The sequence below is a fragment of the Caloenas nicobarica genome, chromosome 1 (genome assembly GCF_036013445.1).
Source record: "Caloenas nicobarica isolate bCalNic1 chromosome 1, bCalNic1.hap1, whole genome shotgun sequence".
Taxonomy (NCBI): domain Eukaryota; kingdom Metazoa; phylum Chordata; class Aves; order Columbiformes; family Columbidae; genus Caloenas; species Caloenas nicobarica.
Window position 1 is genome coordinate 37,846,107 of NC_088245.1, and position 22,478 is coordinate 37,868,584.

The 22,478-nt window shown below is 38.2% G+C and overlaps 1 protein-coding gene across 5 annotated transcripts in view; it reads right to left on the bottom strand.

The window, feature by feature from the left end:
• The window catches only part of GRIP1 (glutamate receptor interacting protein 1), a 224,981-nt gene that overhangs the window by 86,658 nt on the left and 115,845 nt on the right, over window positions 1-22,478 (bottom strand). For all 5 annotated transcript variants that reach the window (XM_065627702.1, XM_065627693.1, XM_065627683.1 and 2 more), the window contains exon 2: window positions 18,768-18,848. In XM_065627702.1, the coding sequence (XP_065483774.1) occupies window positions 18,768-18,848 (81 nt within the window). The remainder of the gene's footprint in view (window positions 1-18,767; window positions 18,849-22,478) is intronic.

Genomic DNA, 22,478 nt, shown 5'->3' on the forward strand with positions numbered 1-22,478 from the left:
CCCTCGTAGGCAGAAGTCGTAGAAAACATTTGCCAGAAAACGCAAAAATGGCATTGAATGGCATAAAATCAGTTTTCACAGAGAAGCAGCTTCACACAGCAGTGGTAAGAATGATTTCTGCACAGCAGTCTTACAAGGGACGGTGTCATACAAGGATGCAAAAAATGCTGCTTTGAACTGAGAGGGAAAAGCGGCCCACGGAAGCAGTGGTATAAGAAGCAGAGAGGTTTCTCCAGTCTAACTGTGGCAGATAAGCAAGCTAAGGTAGGAGCTGGATGGCCGCATGGCTAGAAGCTTCTCCAAGCAACTTGCTCTCCAAGTAACACAAGCGCCATTAAGGGAACAACAGATTTTTTTGGTCCTTGGGATAGTCCTGCTTGCAGAAGTTCCATAATGAAATATAGTTTTCAATTTCTTTTTTTTTCAGTTGGCTTTTGCCCACAATTGGGTTGCACAATTATGCAAAAAACCCCAGAAAATCAATAATGCATGTCAATACTCAAAATATCCCCAAACATTCCAAGTACTAGCAGCCTGAAATTACCTGTGATGTTACTTTGATAGATACTGTGCACTCAATGAGAGTAACTCGAGTTATCTCAATACAGATGATGGCATCTAATTTTTCTAACAGCTGGGGCTACTGGGATTTTTTGTCAGTGACCACTTCTGAATTCTCTCTGTAGTTTGTTTTGCACTCTACATCAAGGACTGGAAGTATCTGGCCTCTCTACATCTTCTTGAGACAGCTGGTGACAAGGCTCACGAAGGAATAAAATTAATGCAAAAAGTAAGAAGATATGTGAGAACAACTTTTTTTTTTCATTCTCCCTAGTTTTGGATGGTGTGGGAGAGCCCAGTGGTGAGGAAGGGCAACATCACAGCCAATGAGAAATGTTTAAGAGGGTTTCTTATTTTTAAGGTGTCTGTCATTTTTCACTCATATGCTTCATGTTTTCTGAATTTGTGTAGATGCCCATAAAGGGGGAATGTAATGCAATTCAGAACAACTGCGACAGAAGGAAATTGAAAACATACAAAATTGCGGTTTTATAATCCCCTATTAGAGGTAAAGAATCGAATTACAAGCTTGAATTCTTATAAGTATATTGAAGAACAATCAACATATTTTAATTAAAATGAATTTAGAAAGTAAGATACATTTCAAGTTTGAGTGTCAAAAAAACCAGAATTACTATTCATAATCCCTGAGCAAATCTTAGCAGAGAAATTCAATTAGAGGAAAAATTATTAATAAAATTATAAAACATTAAAACATCTGGCTTCAGTAAATATGAATACTTTAATAAGAAGATGCATATTTAGTGGAATCATAATAACAAAACTTTTTTTTCACTATCACCTACAAAAAAAAGATATTTTATCCCTGATGTACCACTGTGCTACATGGTTGGAATAAAGATGTGGTATGAATCACAAACTCGCTCAGTGATGTAGGGTAGCTAAAGCACATTTATTCCTTTAGCTAGTTGTGAAGTTGATGGCTTTGGCTTTCTTCGGGAGAATATCCACCCTATCTGTTGATCGTTACCTGTGTGCTTGAGGATTTGCAATAATCATCTTCCTTATCTTGGGATAAGGACCCATTCCACCTTGAGGCACTTGCTAAGGGGTTTCAGCAAGTTCAAACATTTTTCTGCTTCCACATTATCCGTGGTGGCAGTTAAAATTCCTTAACATTTGTGAGGGCCAAAGGAGCTCACTGAACTGTCACGGTGGAGCTTTCTAAAGCAAGGACATCGGAGGGTAGGGCAAAATAAGCACAATGATGAAACAACTCGATAGTCTCAACCTTCACAACCCTTTCAACGGACAATACAGGTCTTTCCTGACCTCAAACCTCTTTGCATCCACACAATGTCTGTTTATTGCTTGGATGGGGAATGGGTAGAAGGTATTTTCGAGTTAGAGCTTACACCTATAGTTACCTCAAATTTGTATCTCCCACATAAAACAAGTGGCTCCTTTTGAAAATTTTGCTTTGTGCTATAAGCAACCAAGTAGTAAACTCAGAAATGGCCGGTGCATCTGCTGCGCTTCCCTGGATGTCTCTGTTAGGCACTACCGATGGCGAATGGACAGAGCTCCAGGACAACATTAGTCTTATCTAGATTTCTGCCTGAACTGGATGAAGGCTTCAGTAACGCTCCTCCCTTGCTAGTGGAAGTCCTGCTGCGCAGAACAGCACAGAGCTTTGACACTGACGTGGTATTTCGATTTATAAAACTTCTTCCCATAATTCTGATGGTTTCACTTCCAACTTCCTCTCTATTTCCTTTACTGAGAAATTAGCACCAGGAGAACTCTTGCTAATTAGTGCTTATTTGTACTGAGGTGACACAGAAGCGAGGCCTGACTGTTCCAGTTTCTCTGCTTTCTACAGTTACAAAAATGGATTGGACAGGATTGATTACAGGACTGATTGTGTCTGTGCATTTCGGGGCAGGAAGGAACCACCGAGAACAATTCTCTCCCTGATCTCCTGAGTGACACAAGCAGAGAAACATGATATAGTGATATCTGCAGCTACAGATTAGCTTTTAGAAAGATATCCAACGTGGCTCCGAAAGCATCATGTGATGGAAAATCTCCTACCTGCACAGGTAATTTCCATCTGAACTGGAGTAGACAAGGTTTCAAGCCCAAGATCTCATTATACTACCACCATTACATTCAGGATCTCCCTGCAGATACAGAACTGTAACCTCTGATCAAATCACCTCTTAATCTTCTTTCCATTTTAGATTAAGAACTGCCTGAATTGCTTAGGTTTTGCAGCGCTTTCTGATGTTTCAACATCCTGTAGCTACCAGGTAAATTTTAGCAATAGTGCCATTAGTTTCCATTTCTCCATTTGAGCTGTTATTTATCTTTACTAAACATACTTCGAGTTGCCTGGCATGGTCTACAGTTACTATATAATTTAACATTTTAGTTAATACAAAACATCAGTTTTCCTTTTTATGACTAGTATCATGGCAAAATTGAAGCAGTAAAGATCAGAAAAGAATATAGTAACAGTTGGTAGAACTTTTCCCAGTACTTGGATTAAGGAGCAGATATTTTAAATTTTTAGGGGTCATATACCTCTTTGTTTGTAGAACATACAAAGCTGAGTGATATGTACACCCCATCTTTCTACTTGGTAGTAATGAGGGAGATTCGGTATGACAAAAGGGTTTATTATCAATGTCTCTGTGAGGAAGATGAGACAATCCTTGTAAAAACGAGAAATGAATGAAAAAAAATGAATCGGAAAAATGGAAAACGAAAGTGAATACGTCCTACTTTTTGTCCTTTGTGCTTAGTGATCACTGATACCTTTACGGTTTCCTTACTGTCTACCTTTGCAGGAAACTACAACCCAGAAATGTCCACATCTAGAAGATGGTAGTCCAAAAATAGGATGAAAGAATGCATAGCTATGAATGTTTTAAAAACTGATCTGATAATGACTCATTGTTTTTCTATACTTCAGTCATGTAAAACTAAAGTTAAAGGGATGGCTTAGGGGACAATTTAACATGCAACGACACCTGACGAATAGGATGCCCTGAATTTTTTTATTAGATGTTTATCGTAGGGAAAAAAAACCCCAAAACACGCCTGTGACAAAAAGACCATTAACTTACTCAATATTCGGGATGAAGAAAAAATATAGTTAAAGCCAAAGGGAAAGCAGGGTTAAAGAACTACAAAATAAACTACTGGCTTATATTAAAGTTTGCCAAATCACAGAAACAGTGATGCCTTTAGCTGTCAATAAACTTTTAAAATCCACAAGGATTTACTATTTCTGTAAAAGAAGTTTGCCAACAGGAAAAAAATGAATGAAAAAAAATTAAAGGAATAATTCAGGCATTTCTCAGCTGCTAACCTGTGCTCCGTAACTCTCTAATCAATCTCTGTACTTATTCCCTCAGGTTTCATGTATGCATAATGAACTAATAGCAAAGAGGAATGAAGACAGATGCATTCATTTGCATCAACTAACTTATTAGATAGTCAAGCTTGCTGAACAAATCACTGCAGCAAAACAGTAAAATGCACAGCTGCAAGAATGTACCTATGTGATTTCTTTTGTCATCTCAATTGCCAGCATATGCCACAGAATTAGCACAGAAACTGAAATGGCATCACATTAGCGCCTAGTAATATTGCACATATTAGCCTGTGAGATAACGGGAACATTTTCCATCTTCGGGTCACTTCAAGAAGCTGCATGCTGTTCTCAGCAAAAATCTGAATGTGACATCAATGTAAGAGGCTTATATTATCCTGGAGTTGTCTCATCATTACCTGCCTCAAGAAAAAACGACTTTCCTCTGTCAAACTGCAACATGTGATGCATGTTTTATAGGAAAGCTTTTTGGCTTTTCTTTTAACATTTCCTCTTATCCTCCAGAAACTTCAGGTGAAAAAGAACAAAGATGATGACACCTACCTGCCTCTCCAAAAATATGAAGACATGTTAGATATATATTCTGGTACATGTCTACTTCAAACACACATCTTGTTCATCGTGTCCACTGCAATGGCTTTCTCTCCTTTCAATGACCAGGTTAAGACAAAGACAGACAGGTAAGTATCTCTATGAATTGAAGAAATAGCTAAAAATTTCAAATAGACTGAAACTAATAAAGATTCAGCTAAACAGTACTACTTAGAGGCTTCAATGACATCTTTCACTTCAAGCAAAATGCGATGTACAGAATTTCAATAAGGATGCTAATAGAGGAAACTGCTAACGTGACTCAAAGCACACCTGTTGAAAATGCTTAAAGTAAGATTACCTGTGAAAAAGAGCTGTCACTTAATCAAAGCTGTTCTTAAACAGAAATAAACTGCCTGCTTGTGAGCACTTCTTCAGGTTGCTGACTCCTCGCAAACACCTCACGGGATGTGCCTGTCCCTGTTTCTCCTCCCCTCTGCTGTTAAAGGATACATTGGCATGTTTTTAAGGAAATATTTTAATTCTAAATAATTTTAAGTTTACAAAATCAGCTAAGGAACCTACTAGGCTTCTCTCAATACAGAGGACTCAGCACAGAGATATTCTATTATCACTTACAGTACAATTTGCTAACTGGAACTAGAGGAAAAACTATGGGAAAATTATATTTCTACATTTGATATAGTTCCAGTTTGGTATAAAACTTCTGAAACTTTTCTTCTCTAGATATACCAACACGTGGTGGTTTTGAAATGAAATAAAACTTCTGCTCCCTGTGACCTGTATCTTTTTGCTTCACTGCTGCTTATACCGGGCTGTTCCCAGCTGTACGTCGTGCCTTGTGCCCAGAAGCCTGGAAAGGCTGGAGACCCCAGGGCAGAGTGGTCCATGTGCAGTTCAGTTATCCTTTGTCACTGCATTTATAAACTACCCCAGGTTTAATAAACCAATGCTTTTTAGCCGAGGTCCGCGTCACTGGGAAATTTCCATCTAGATCAGGCACTGAGCATCAGCAATTTCCATTCATTTCATCTGAAAAGACCGGTGCTCAAATCTTGTTTTTCTTTGTATCACTACTGTGTTAAATTGCTTTGAAAAATTGTGATAGGCTAACTCACATGACTAAACCAATCACAACGGCACAAATCATACATTGCCTGTCCCAAGTATGACATCAAATGCATCAACCTGAAGTAGCTGGATTCCTTAACTCCTATTTTCAGCTGCTTTAATGCAAAATAACACTGTCATTTAGACCTTAGAAAAATAAAAAACTAATCCTCTCCTTTGTTTTTCTATGTCAGATTAACACTTCGACAGTAACAACAAACTATTTCATGTGCTTCCTTTTAATCCATTCATTCCTGGCAAATAAACTGACCAGAGATCTAATGATTAATACAGACTCAACTTTGGCAGCTGTAACTTCTGAGATTTCTAAGGATATCACTCCAGTCCTTAACTTGTATCACATACTCAAATTTAACATCTTGATTTTTTCCTAACTTACAGCCTGTCCTATAGGTTGGGCATACATATAAACAACAGCATATGCCAGACATGCGGACGTGTTTAGAATTTCTGACATTTTTATAACATCACTTACAGTACAATTAACAGTGCTAAGGTATCGTACCAGTTTGAATGTACTTTATGGAGCTAAGATTTGCACCAACAAAGAACATCTGGCATGATAAGATCTGCTTTTACTCCTAAGTACACAACAAATAGTTCGTCAAAATGGCCAGACAGATTAGCACCATCCACAGGCACGATTTAGAATTTCCTAAGGAGATCAGGTGAGGCTGCTGATGGTATATAATACTGCACAGAGCTATTTACCTAAACTGGAAAATTCAGAAGAATCACTAACCACAAATGTTTCTAGACAGAACTTTAATTCCCAAAATTTAGCTTATTCTGAAGGTCGCCCCCTCCAAGATTTTTTTTTTTGACTGAAAATAGATGGGAAAGGTGATTTCTGCCTGAACAAAACTATCCAATAAACACATTTGCTCTAATTTCTTCTCAGCATTTATAAAACATGGTCAACTATTTAACAGGTTTTTCTTCTAAGCTCACTCTGCATAAATGTCTTGCAAGTCCCATCCCAAAACCCCTTTTCCGCTAAGGGCAGATTTACATTAACAAAATGTCCCCAACATGACTATCTAAGTGTGAATATAATGTCAAACCCTCCCAACAGAGATGAAGTCATAATGAGAGAAAAAAGAAGCCAATAGAATTTAGACCATTTGTCAAGCAAAAGTAGAGAAACAGCACTTCTGTGCTGACATCGCTTTGCCTACCCTGAAGTTTTGCTCATTTAAAAATACCGCAAAATTCATACTTCCAACCAACCCGGGTTCACCAGCAATATTTTCCAGGAAATATCTAGTTTATCCATCTTACAGAATGCGTGTAAGAAGAGTCTCTGCTCTGGATTTTCTTTCCCTTCTTGGTTTAGCAAAGTCTGGAGCAGGGGATCTTCAGGCCATAACACGTCTGCGCATTCATGCTTTTCCCCAGGGAAGACTCAGCACTTATGATGGAGATAGAGGTACCAGCCTAATGCTAACTGCTACCACCTGATAAGAATATTTGGTATGGTCTTCCGTTTATAATGTTTAATTTTAAATCATACACGCATTAGGAAAATACAAGATGATGCCCTGATATCTCCTGATCATCCCCAAGTATTGACTACTGATCCCTGCCTATTTTTATAGGGTAGTGGATATATCAAAACGTGCATTGGATCAGCATATGAAATGCTCTAGACTGTACTCCAACTTCGTACATAGACAAAATTGGGACTATAAAATGTATCCATAACTTGTCAAAATTACTCTGAGACTCCTAACACCCTTAACTCAGATGATGAAAAGCACATTTTTCCATACACTACAGTCATGTCCAGCTATCATCCCAGTTGGCCGGCACTCAGCTAAACTGACTGACTAAAACAGCCTGCCTATTATTTTGTATGGTGTGGGATTAAGTAAGTTGAGCTACATGATTTTTATTATGTTCCCATCCACTTTATGCTCTCTATTGCACCATTACCTTTTGTTAGTGGGTAAGGAATAAAGCTCTTGGATTTTAATGGTCTCATTAGAGTTTGGTACCATAAAATTGCAGAAATTCCCTACAAAATCATCTGATTTTGTAGCTACAAGTTTGTAATGACTTTCAAATACACTTGCTAAATTTTCAATTCCAAAACTAATGATGTATCTTTCAGCCAGAACTCAACCTGAAAACTTTTTGGAAAAGCATATGCATTTACTCCCATGTGAATATATTCCATGCAAGTTATTTAGAAATTATTATTAATTTTGACTGTACTGCAGTGTTAATTATTCTTGATGATTTGCTCCATTTTGCTGCACTCTTAGTCTAATGGCAAGATTTCCCTATACAATCTCTATCAATTTTTACTTCTAACTTTTGTTTAGAGCAGCAATATTTTGGGGATCAATATTCACACAGTCTTACCAGGTATGATCACTCATAGTTTGCCAGTGATGTCTAAAATTCAGCTGCAGCATGTGTTCCTCATTTTTCTACGACATTAGGTTTTTACTTCCACAGAGGTCAACACTCCTTTTCTACACAGTTTATCTGACAAGTATTTGGGTCACAATGTCATCTAATATGGGAAGAAGGTCTTGGCAGGATCTGGTCTCAGAATTAACTGTTAGGTTGGGCTTGTTTTGCTTCACTGATAAAATCAATTAGCATTGAAGATCAGCACTTATTCCTGCTTGGATTGATATTCACAGTGTCCTTCTGCCAATGTTTTCTGTGAATAAGAACATTGGGATCTCTCGATTTTGGCCTTGTTGCTATTTTAACCTATTAAAATTCTCCTTGCTTTGCTTTTTGTACTCTTTTCAGTCTGTTAATAAGTGAGACTTTGCTGAAAAGCCTTCTTTATGCACTTAATCACACATTAGTGGATTCCAAAGACCATGCAGACACAAAGTGAGAATGATATCTGCAGTTTGGACAAGGACAACAAACAAAAAAGATAAGCATCTACATTCTGCTAGCCTGTAAATCACCTACAAAGTTAATAAAGTCTCTCGCTCCATTAATGTAAGAGGTATGAACAGATGTATGCACCTACATATTAAACAAACAAACAAACAAACAAACAAACCCACAACAAAAACCCAACAGGTGCCCAGTAAATTAATTATGAAAATCATTTGGACAGATAAGGATTTGGGAATCTGACAGGTGATCAAAACCCTCACTGGTCAGAATAATTAATACAAACCATGAATACATAAACATGACAGTTTTACACAATAATACTTAGTACACCTTTACATTTAGTGAAGTAGTGACCGTCACTTGGATACTTTATCTCATTCTTATGACACGATTCAACACGATTATAACTAACCAAAGGGAGGGCAGGAGAGTCAGAAAAAAGCTTTCAGAACAGTTAAAGAAACACAGCTGGGAGTAAAATACCCCAGAAGCACAATTTGCTTTAAAAAAAAGGGAGGATTAAATGGTGATTTTGTAATGAAGTACCTATAAAGGACGAAGATAATTTTTATGAAAAGCAACTCTTCATCATAAATAAGACGAAGCTGAAACCACAACTGCTCAAGCTAGAAATAAAAGCGGTGAGGCTAATTAACCACAAAAAGGCTGCAATGGGTTTTGTATCACTGGCAACCTTAAATAGATTGAATGCCTCTCTGAAATACAATTCAAATACAAGTTGAAACATAAGTAAATTCAGGGAAGTTTTATGTTTAGTTTAGATGGTCACCAAGGACTCTTCCAGCCCATGAACTACACGTAAATTCACAATAAAAACAGTAAACCCTGAAAGGATGAGCTCTTTCTTCTTACCACAACCAAACGATTAGTTTGTAATGATGCTATTATTAACTTGTGGTCTTACAGCTCCTATACAAAACAGTCATATCTAAGTCTTTTATTCTATACTACGAGGCAAGAATTTGCATCTGTCTGCCCACATACCAGGAACGCGATGAGGAGCACACACAAGCACCAAAGTCTCTTTCCCTCTTTTTGATTCTAACCAGCATGAAAATGCTATTAAACAAACAAGGAAAGAAACAACCCTTTATCCACATGAAACACTTTAAACCACTTCATATTGGCAAAATGGACATACAATTTTGTAAAAAGAAAAAAATAGATTTTGATATAAAAGTGAAGGTTTACAGTCTGAACAAGTATCTTTGACCCACTGATACAGCTGAATAGCCAAGAACTTATCCAGATCTGGGATAGCATATTTTGGTGTGCTGTTACCTTGGTAAATAACATATTATTTCCTTGTTATCTTCATGCCCTGAATTTAAAATCATTGCAGAAACTGAATGGGAGATTTAAAAAAAAAAAAAAAAAAAAAAAAGGAAAGCATACATATAATTCCTTTAAAGAGGTGTTGGAAAATACATTAGGAACATCATTTAAAAATAAAAATTTAAAAATAAAGTTAATTATGTATAGCTGTAAGATAAAAAGAATCTATCGACTGCAAAAAGACCCAAGTGGGCAAATGATAAAAAATTATCCTCAACTTCTCAGATTAGCAAATTACTCAGACCTTAAAGGAACATGCTTGGATTTCTTTTGCTGTAATAGTTGTATGCTTCTGCCTAGAGCACTGCAGGACATCAGACTTTGGAAAGACAGCAATGCCCTGCTGGGTCAGATTAACGCTCCTTCTAGTCCTGCTCTACCTTGGAAAGTAAGAAAATGAGGTCCTGTTTAGGCAGAGACCAAGAGCCTGCCTGCTTTGTCAAGTCCAGTACTGCCACCTTAGAGGGTACAACGCTCCCCAGTCTTTGTAATATTTACATATGAATGTCTTGCCAATTAATTTGTTTCTGAATCCACTGAGTCAGTCTGCATCCACACATTTACTGTTTACTCTTCCTCTCTGGTGATACTGGATTGTGGAGGATTGTCTTGATTGAATGATGAAGAAATCAGTTATTTTTGCTCCAATACAGGACTGATAACAGTATAGATGAGATGTCAAGTAGGTTTCCACCCAAGAGAAAAAGATATTGCTTGAAAATTTTTTAATACATTTCCTCACTTCTGAACAGACTGGGGAACCTGAGCATCCTCATGAATCTTCTTCTTGTATAATTTCCATTTCTCTGAAGACATCCCCCTTCCCCACCCCTCAAAACCCAGCTGTATTATCCTGTGGAAATGCAGTTGATTTCAAGAACTCAATATCGAGCTTTAGCTTCGCAGTTACCCAAGACAACAAAGAACCTCTGCTAGCTCTAATGGGCTCTTGCCGTGACTTTAATGAACATATGGCTTTCCCCCCTCTTTCCAAACTCACCCAGCCTGTCCAGCTTCTATTTCACAGATTGGGTCTCCATATCTCTCAAGCCTACTATTGACTGTCTTTCTTTGCTTTTTCCTAGTTTCTCTCTCCTCACATGGCCTCTACAGCCTGCTCCTTCTTCTAACTGAAGCCTTTAAAGGAGAATAAATTTTTCAACACACATCACCAACACTTCGATTAAAATGAACGAAACCAACCATCACAAGGATGTTCTTCCCTTCGTGGAGTTCAGAGAGCACCCCAAAGGTGTGCAGGAAAACAACCAGGAGATGGGACTTCCAACCCAAGGAGATGCTCTGATGCTTCCCAGTCTATTTCAGGTCCTAAGCGCCACTGAGAAACCCTGTGGTGTGCCAGTGACAGCAAGGCAGGCTTGAGGGACCTGTGCTTCAAACTAACCAGTGCCCAATGGAGTACATGCACATATACACACTGCAAGCACATTTGCTGAATACAGAACAATTCACTCAAAATTGCCATCTCTCCTCCAAAATGTGTGTGTGTGCAAGGGCTGAATAGCTGAGACGGTTTTTTGAAATGATGTTATAGATACTATATGGGGTTTCACCCTCATCATACTACAGATAACTGATTTTGCTGGTAAAAACTGCAGCTGGAATAATTTAACTCATTGTATTTTGAAGGGCTGAAGTTTGGTAAAATTATATGCAACTAAATCCAAATATCCATAGATGAAGGCATTTGGTACCATCAGCAACAAATCCTGCTACTGGCTGTGCCCATAATCAACTTCTATAAACAAGTGAAAATAGTTTAAAGATATTTAACTTTTCAGACCTTGTATCAGTCAGATATTTGAAAAGGTGCATGTTCCTAATGTACAGTATCGCCTTTAATGCACTTTCTTCCTTGTTTATGATAAAAGGAATGAAATTAGATTGTTCTCTGTTTTAATCCTCTTCAGTATTAAAAAGCACTAGCATGGTAGCAGATCTGTAAAAAAAATGTATAAATACATCATCAGCAATCTTATTTAGGTAAGAACTTAATGGGGTTTTTTTATTATTTTCTACAAGAGCCAAATTTCTTTTTGGTTTATCTGTGTATGAAACGTTTATGTGAATGACATACATGAAGTCATTCCAACAAAGTTATTTTGGTGCAAGGGAGGGAGAGCAAGGAAGAAATCTTACTTCTTGCAGTACTAAATATGTAAAAGCAAATTCAGGAATTTCTACTGTCGATGAGAAGGAAAAGACATGTAGCTCTGCAGACGCTTCACAGACCATTTGATAAACCTCCAGCAGGTTAAACAAACACACAGGGAAGACTGTAAATGATACGGCAACTGCAGCTTCTCATCAAACATGAAAATCGGCAAATGACTTTGCAGATATAATAAACATTTCAAGTGCAGAAAAGCTTACTAGCCTGTGATCTGTATTTCACAGGTCAAAACACTTGCTTCTGCTAGGAAATCGCCCAAGATACTTACCACAATAACTGTGACTTCAGAGGTTATTGCTAATGGATTTCTAAATGCTAAAAATCTCTTTGGTGGCAAATCTGAGCATTTTCTGCTGAATTTAAAAAGTACACAGTAAAAGTAAGTGTCTGTGAGACAAATGCAAATTGAGGGAAAAAAGCGCTTTTGTAGAAGCGCACTTCAACTTCCTAACCCAGCATTTGCTGACATAGATATTATTTTCAGGTTTTACTTCTGCAATGAATTCTTTTTTCCACAATGAGAACTATGAAAGAGGCAGGGGTTTCCTTGGGCAAATCATGCTCTTAATCTGCAAAACCAGTTACCCAGTGAAGATGATTTCATATTTTGGTAGGGAATGAAGGATTATGGCAAAAAAGCAAAGCATCTGTGCAAACAGAGCGCTTACAAAACCTGGGGGAGGCTGACGTCAAAGGCAAGGCAGGTTTCTTTTGATGAGGCTGGAAAAGGTGACTCAAGTCTGCACAAGTTAAGCAACACCACTTGAGAAGGTGGCTGCCCTGTAGCGAATGATGCGAAGGGGGCTGCAGCAGTTAGCAGCACTCTGCCAAAAAATAACGGGACCATTTACATCTTCTGCGGTTTTACATGACACAGGAGTCTGAAGGAACCAGACCAAGTCAACCACAAGCATGAGAACAGCTGTTTTCAACACTCACTGTCTTGCCAATGCCTTATTAATCACAAAGGAAAGCAAAACTGGCTCTGGAGATGTGTTTGCACATAGGTAAACATCTGCCCACCAGGGATGGATCATCTGTCTGTCACGTTTGTCAGTCACTGTGAACCTGGCTCAGATGTTAACAGCTGAGCTACAACAATGGTAACCTGAGAGCCGTCTTCCTTCCTAAGCAGTGTCATTTAACAAAGCTTGTATCCCTGAATCACATCAGAAGTATTTATTTTTTTTTAATCCAGGTGGATTTTTTTTCAATTCCTCCTATCTCTCCATATTACTTTCTATATTTCTCCCTTATTTCTGAGATCATCTTGTAAAAGAAAAATAATGCACTCTATCTAGTCTAGTATTATAGTATGCCATACAGACCTTTTCGTCAGTCAAACTGTAGCGCAGCACACACGAATGTTAAATTCAGGTAACATGATTTTATATCGGCAACTCAAGCACATCCTAACTGGATCACGTGTTCTGTCTCTAACTGTAATCTACAGTGGATCCTGGAATTATGTACATTTTTAAACTCTCAGTTATTTTCTTATTTCTTCAAAATCTTTGCTTGTTTTCCTACAGCAATATCTTTTTGTTTTCAGGATTAAACAGACATTTCTGCATGTTACAAAAAACCCAAAATCATAGTGAAGAAAGTAGAGTGGCCTTTAAAATTCTTCAGCTTCCAGCTGACCTACATTCAAATTCATTAGTTGTGGGCAGCAGACAAACCCCTCAGGAAAGCCACATTTGGTGTAGCCTGAGACAGAATACGAACATTTGCTGCGCAGCAGGCTGTGGGTCAAGAAGGGGGAAAAGAAGTGTACTTTTGTATTTTTGTAAATAGCTAAATGGCATGTGTATGTGTTCAGAGCCAATGATCAGAAGAAAACTGCCTTAACTGCTTTGTACTGACATATACATTGTGTATTTAAACACTTCAGAGCCTGGAAATTCCTAGGACATTAATTATTGTTTTTATTACAATAATTTAGTATTTCATGACTTCTCATAGGAATATTTTGTGTCCTAAGCAATTACTGAGGATACTACATCATACGGTAATTATTTTTTTAGTATCAGCTCTGTAAATATTATCCTTGCAAAGCATTTTAAGGTTCTTTAATTTGCGTGTGCTCTCTTCTTGCTCAGTAGTTCAAAATTCAGCCTACCCTAAAATTATGTTTAACATTTCATTTTTGCATTAAAATTCTGTTACCAAACTTCCCCAAAACAAGGCTGTAAAACTGCTAATGACAGCAATACCAGATCTTGAGCCACTGCAGAGGATGCGCTCAGGGCTGTACATTCACTCTGTTTTCCCTCCACTTTGACGGGCTAGCCCTGTTTTTGAGATCAAACACTGCGCTGAAATAGGAAACCTGTATTAGAGCAGGCTTCAAAGAATCAGGTAGTGTGAAAAGAAAGTGCAGGATTCATGCATGTACAAAGGAGCTGAAAAATCTGGTCACTTTAATTTCAGGCTTCAGAGTCTTGACAATTTTCCTTCAGAGCAGAGTGACCTATTTTCACAACTGACCTGCTAGTACATCCCTGAAACGGCATACAAAACTTGCAAATGACAAATAATAATAATGGTTAGAGAGAAAAACAGGCTCCCCATGGTGGAGAAAATGTCAAGGGAATGGTTTATAACATCTAGATTTGGTCTTTCCTGCTCTCCTCCCTACAGGTTTGCATCTACTCTCACCATAAATATGAACAATTTGTCTGTTCGGCAGATCAGGTATCACTGAGGAGTTGAAGGTGGCTGGAATGAGATTTGGGAAGCTGTAAGGGCTCCTGTGGGTCCCTGGGACCTGCACAGCTGGAGCACAAGAGTTATACAGGGGGTGAAACAACAGTGGATTGAAGGCAACATGATGAGGGACAAGACTGCAAGTACCCTTTGCTAGTCGCGTTGAGCAGGGCAGAAGGCAGGTGTCTGTGTTATTGTTCCATCCCAGAGAAGAGGAAATTTCCTCTGTTTGAGGAATTATTCCCACTATGTCTCCTTTTTACTTGGCGCTGGTTCTTTGAATGAGAATTTACTTAGGAGAGCGACAGCTACATGGCTGCAATCCTCCCAGCTAAACTAAATCTCTGATGATTCAAATACCCGTCCCAGACTGCAGTTTGCATTATAGGTTTTTTAAGCCCTAGACCTTGCCTTCGGGCAATAAAATTTCACGTTTCTAGAAGTCTCCCATAGTGTAGGTGTCTGAGTCAGTAGATGCAAGAAGTAAAAAGTATGGATTTTTTTGTAATTTAATGTCAAATAAATCAGGTACAAATTAGCTTTTCCCTAAAAAAAAAAAAAAGACTTTCAACCCAACCAAAACTCTCTGCAGAATTTAACTGAAACTTACTAATGATTTCACCCAACACGAATAATGTTTCAAAGAATCACGTATATAGAACTGAACACCTACGCATCTGCAAAATTAAGTCCAAGTTTCAAACTGTAATTATATTAATGTATATAATTTGAATTAACTACGATTTCAGCAATTCTGCAAACCCCTTTGAAAGGATCGGTTGCTTGTTGATTTTATGCTATGTGAAGACATGATAAATATGGCATGTAGTCTCATCCCATGAATAATGCATTCTGCATCTTAAGCAAGCAAGTTCTGCTCCAGAGAGATGCTTAATCCATTCCCTGCTTCTGGGGATGAAAGGAATTAAACTCAGTGCACTGATTTCACAGTATGTGCTCATCTGACTTTAATTATAAAATGATTATTTCAACTTTTTTTTCCTGTAAAATAAACCAAGCCTGAGCTCCATGTAACCTCTATAGAATTATATTACTTCTCTGTGCATTCAGTCATCGCTCATCAATACTGCACTTTCAATACAGTTTCACATGGAAGGATAAAAACAATCTCTCATAGTTTACAGCTGGTATAGGAGTTTCAGGTCTCACAGCAACAAAAGATCCTCTTTTTGATACCTGGCCAAATGTAGGAGCACTGGAATCCTTCAAAGTGAATTCAAATGGCAAGAAAAGGAACTTTCACCAGGCACAGGGAAATGACAGGATCCCACAGCATGCTGGAAGATTTACATCACGCATCCTGGATATATATTTTCACTAGTATTTTTTTCCACAGACTCTTCAAACCTGTGCAAAGCTCAGTATAAGATCATTTACCTCGCTAAAAACCAGAAGTTTGCTCTTGGCTGATTCAGTGGCCAGAGCATTCCTTGGGAATAGGACATCTGCTGTCCGTGTCTCAAGAACGACCGAGCGTCAAGTGGATGAGACAGCTATACTGTCAAAGGCACTGCCATGCTTCAGGCTTGAAAAAACAGCACTTCAGAAATGTGATGTTTTATGAGCCATACTGTCTAGGGGGAATAGAAATGAACACTTTCCATACAGTGTATGCTCTCCATGTAAGGATGACTGACAGCAGCTCCAGCTGACATCTCTCCATCCAGGTCTAGAAGAATTTACCAGGTTCGCTGTATTGCACATTCCAATTCAAAAGCAATTTGGAGCTGACCTACACAATGTCAGAAGCCAGATCCTGCCCCCAGGCAAAAGTGGCTGTATTACTTCCAGTCTCAAACCAGTTAATGCTACTAGGTAATACTACGAGTATACCCCTACTGCCAAGTTGACTCGCTGGAATGTGTCTGTGTCTGCATCAAGACTAAACCATCATGTGGGTAAACTACCCACAGACAAGTAAGAACAGCTGCTATTTACAAGGTGCTATTACAGCTCACACAGGAAATGTGGGGTCAAATTTTTTAAGTGTCCAAGTCATATAAAAGTTTACAGGTTATTTTCAGAAATCTCAGTCAATGCCTAAATGTTCAAGTTACTCCTCAAAACATTGCCTACTTTTACAAAGGTGTCTATGTATCTAAACTTACAATATCCACTGTGCTAGAATGTGAATTTGTCAGGGCACGAACAAGTTTTAATTATTATTATTTTTTTAATATCAAACCAGCTCAATCTCACTTATCTTTGGGGGCTCTTAAGTTCTAGGGATGCAACAATGTGTTAAGATAAATGTCTTCACTATATTGAACACTGAAGAACATACATAAGCTTAGATCATTTTTTTCAGAACATCTGAAATGAAATAGAGTACATCTCACCAAACACTTCTCAGTATTATCTCTCTGAACAAACTGTGACTCAAGCACAACGCACAGGAAAGATTTACCTGCAATGATCTCAAAAAACTCCAGAATATGCAGCAACTTTTTCTATAATTCAAAATAAATGGTCGTGACAACTATTCAGCACTTGAAATTCCTACTCTTATCAAATGATCTAAAGAAAAATTGCACTGGTTCAACTTCCATCAAACCATCTATTTAAAGAACAAAACTGAAAGTCATCAAGAGTTCTTAAAATGTCATTTGAAACCATGAACTTCAGTCTGTATTAGGACTTTGGCGTAAGTGTTTTGTACATACAGCAACTACAACATAAATGACAATTACTAAGTTCACAGTGAAAAAATACAGAAGATTTTTTTCTAAAGTAGATATTTAGTACACTAAATATTAGTGACCTATGAGCTAAAGCATTACCCAGAGAGGTTTCCATACACAAGTCTTAATTCACTTTGAAGAACAATGAATCTTGATTTGTATTGACTCGAAAAAAAAAAATCTGGTTGGTGTTTGTATAATTAAAGAGTTTCTCGTAACAATAACTGCACACTGGACACTGTAGTCACGTCATTTCACAGTGGTTATAATCTTTATGATTCTACCATAAAAATAGCAATCTTTAAATCACTAGGATGCTTTAAATGCACAAAAATGTTCATTATGAACAAGAGTAAATCATCCAGCTCTCTCATACCAACATACACATAAAACATCCACAAAGCAAGTACTTTGTCCCTTCAGAAACACCATAGTTATTAGGATGAGATCTGAGCCTGGCAGTGGTAAAGGTCTGAGCTCCATCCTCTGCATCCATAGCCTTCTGTGGGATGTGTGACTTTGTTCAATAATAAGGCCATGGAGTGCAGAGAATATTAACATTAGTCATTAGAAGTTGGGTGACATGACCTTACAGTTTCTGATTTCTACTGCAATACATCTTCCCTTCGAGTCAGAGGTTACTGTGCTTGAGGTGAGAACGGCAACATTGGTTATTCTGCCTGTGCACAACCTTTGTCCATATTCATTTGTTTTCATTAAAAGATCCCCCAAATTTTACTTCAGGTGAAAATCCCGTTAGAGAGCTGCATAATACATCTAAATCTTGCTTTTCACAGGCACATTTTGCAGACTCGTTTGAAGTAATTAAAAGACACATCGGTTTGAAGATCACATATGTTAACCATTGGTCCAGGTTTGTGTGATAGGATGACAGAGAAGACAAGGATGGGGATACGCGTGGCAGAAAATCACGTGAAGATGAGAACTCTGACAGAGTGTTGGTCTGTTATTAATATTTCTGAGCCTGTCTGATCAGCAGTGGAAAATATGAGCCAATCTCCCTATACCATCGAAACCAGATATCAAAGAACAGATTTCATGGGGCTGAAAACACGCAAGCCTCTGATGAAAAGGTTCTTGTGATCAATGTCTGAAATCTGCTGCAAAAGACAGAGGGATTTTCTTCATAGCAAAAGCCCAAGGTAACCTAACCATGGGAACTGCTTACAGCTCCCATGGAACCTTCCTTATAAAGCTGCTTGGTAGTAACTGTAATTCATTTGCTTTTTATAACTAGTTTAATTTTTATTAGTATCACCTTGCTGTTGGCAAACAAGTTCAGTGTTATAAAAAGCAAAGCAAGTCTTACCTGGAATACTCTGTCTCCTCATAGACAGTGCTCCATCAGGTGGCTTTGCCTGGTTTGCAGACTTTGTGTAAGGACTCTCATCTAAACAGAAACAAGCAACACTTCCAGTTACTGTTAAATATAACGTTAAAACCAAGGTAATTTTAACCCAAATACTGTGTGAACTATTAATGCAGAGCACAAGAGCTGCTATGAGCTAGACTAGGATGGGTATTTCTGAATGCTGACTCAAGGTTCAATGTCACGTTTAGACTTGATGACAAAGACTCTGAACAGCAGAGCTGAAAGGAATGGGGTAAAACTCAAATTAGAGATTTAACGCTTAGCTTCTGACAGGCTTGATATACAAAGGCCTGTTCAATTTTAACAGAGTCATAGGAACTTTCCTTTTCCTCATATCAAGAAGCTTCACATGTCAAAGACTGGAGCGAGAGAGGTACCAGCCTGTTCAGGAGTAAAAAGCTTCCAGAAGCTTTTGAATATTCCAGCTGTAAAGATGAACACCTTCTCCTTTAGGATCTGCCAGTGGGTGGTTCCTTTTCTGTCATAACGATTGATTGGGGAAAACATGAGAAAGCTGTTGCCAAATAGGCCAGGCACATTTATGCCTGAAGAACAGCACTGTGACAGTCTGTGTCTAAATAGGAGGCTACGTGGAACACCTACTGATCAACCTCGGTGCATAAGAGACCACTAATGGTGAGATGAGCAGATGAGTCATCAATTAAGGCAGCATTAGGCAAAAAGTGAGTCACTCCCACATCCCCCTTAAGAGCAGAACGACGGCAGGGAAAAAATCAACTATATTGTAGCTTTAAAAAGGACAAGCTACAAGGTCAAGAAAGAAATGTGAATAAAATATAAGAAATAATTGAATGCATTTTATTACTTCAATCAAAAGAAAGGAATCAGAAGAAATTAGGCTTCTGTCCTGCTTATCATTTAATCGAGTGTTCAGATGCTTTAAAGTATTACCAAATTTGCATATTTTCCTTAAGGTTCCAAAGGACTGATGCATTTACAGCACGTGCATGAATACGTGCTTAGATACAGATCAATGAGTAAAGGAATCAAAGACCACGTTATCTAGTATAGCATCCTCAGATCAAGTAGAACCATATGAACATTTTCTAGAGATTCAGTTTTTCTTTTCAGCTAACACTCTCAACATTATAAGTCTTCTTTGCTGATTACACTATTTACATCTTGCAAAGTCTCAAACTCCTTTATAAACCTGCATCAAAGACAGCAGTCTGTTTTTATTCAAGCGAGCGAAGAGTTTGGTCAGCATAATTTAATTTAAAACCAGGTCTCAGAAAGAAGTGACTAGAAAAGCTGGTTGGCTTTTAAAACCAGAACCTCTGCAATGAACTCTGCTACTGTTAGGTGGTAGCAACAAAAAACTAAATAAACCTAAAAAAAAAAAAAAAAGACAAGATTGTTGTATAGCCAAGCACCTTGATGAAAACACAGCAAGTAATGAAGAACATATATTGGTACAATACCTCAAGAGCCAACATAATTGTTTTTTCTACAGTGAAATGAACTCACATTGCTTTAGGACTACATCGTTACAAGGAGAAAGATAACAGGCTTGACTATACTGTATGCTAGTACAAACGCCAAGAAAATAAAGCTGTCAGCTACAGGAAATACAGAAGCACGAAGAAATATTAACACAGAACCAGCTACGTGATTTAAGAAAAAGGTAGACATGTAAACCTTTATTCTTGTATTTGAGGAAAGTGAAAAAGCTAATATTGTTGTACATGCAGGATAAACATCCTCTCATTAAAGAAAAAAAAAAAAGAGTGAACTAGAGTTTCTGAAGGAAGTAGGATTATCTTTTTCCTTTCATAGAAGAGGCACCACTGAGCTCGAACTCAAGACAAGGCTCCCCGAACAGCCTTGCTAACTCATACCAATACCATAAAACCAGAGCTCATCAATAACATGTGGCTTACACGTCCCATCTGTTATTACTTGTTTGCAGGTGCTGAACATGACAGCAGATAGCGTGAGACACGCATTTTTCTATTAAAAAGTGAGCAGGGAACATAATACAATTTCTCAGGAGCCGATGGATGGTGATGACTTTTGGGTCCTATTTTAACGTAAGCCCTACCTATGAAAAATCTATCAATTTACAGAACAAACCAGTCCTCGCCTTGTCGGACTTATTACATATCAATTCTTTTCATCCGATCGGAGAGAGAGCGCAAAAAGGAAAGAAGAATTTCTACAACCAGACTCTTTTCACTGAATCTTTGTAACTGAGCAAATTTGCTATGATCTCTTGCCGGAATAGGATTTCCCCAGTGTTGCACTGCACTGGGAATACCTGTGGTTTTCCTGAGGTTCAGGAAAGGACAAGCCTGCAAACCTTTCTTGTCAATGGCACCAATGAGAGGAGGGGAGTGTATGTTTGAACAACTTATAAGGGAGCCTGAGCAAAAAATCTAGTATTTTCTACACAACAACTGGCAAATATGAAAGGTAATTGAGGCTGCATATGCGAGTAAGCCAGTATTTTAATTTACGCATATTATCATTAAAAATTCATCAGATATTTATACAGGTTAGGTACTGTAGGCATGTAACTGTGTTAAATTTCTTAATCTGTCTACAGACTTTCACAGCAAAAAAGAGGCACAAAAAATTGCTTCATAAACTTTTGAACCCGTTAATGCAAAATACGCTCTATTATTATTGGGAAAGAACAATGAGCTGTTGTATCACCGGTGGATTGGGAAGCTGTTCCCAGGACAGAAAGGAATTCTCTTTAAATGCCCATTTAACAATAAAATCACACTGCAACATAACTAGAAATCAGGGTAAAGGATTTCCAGAAGCAAAGGAAAACAAATATAATGAACTGGAGAAAAAATGCTAATAGCCTTATTGAGATGCTTATTTGAGACAGAAAAGTAATATACAGAAGAGACAGATGCAGAAATAGATGTCATCCTAAAGAAGAGAGTAACTGTTCTTTAGAGCCAAGGAATCCCTCATAGCCCTGAAATGCCAGGCACGACTCATGCTGTCAAAAAGGGAAAAATCTGTTTGTATGTATTAGTAATGTTGTATGTGTGGCCACAAGAATTCATTATCAAGTTATAATTTATTGATGTCCTTATTCACTCTGTATTTAGCAGGGAGGGTGTTCAAACATGCAGAAATGTCTCACGATAGCAGTGCCTAGAAGGATTCGTCTGAGTGTTTTGCACGACCAGCTTCCTCCTCTACAGCACAAACAGACTTTTTGGAGATTAAACCCAACCCAGCAAGCCAACACCCTGAAAAAGCAAAGGAGCAAAAGGGTGTGAAGCATTCCTCCCAATAGGAGACAATAACTCAAAAGTAGAAAAGATGTGATGCGTTTAAGAAGCCACACACATAACGCAGAGAGAGAAACAGGCTACATTCAGAAGCATAAATCTCACCTAGATACACCCCTGATACTAACACATCATCAGTGGGGAACAAGTCACAGGCCATAAAGAATTCAGAGGCCAAATGGTGCCATTCCCGAGTATGGAAACATCTTCACCTAGAAGATGCCAACACGTGCTGCCAGCCCCGCTGTTGGGTGCAGCAGCTCCTGCCGCTGCTGGGGGAGTCACAGGGCAGCGGGACCAGAGTGGCCTTGTGGATATGGTCCTATAGCTGCATTAATTACATCATTGGCTTTTTTTTCTTTCCTCTAATTTC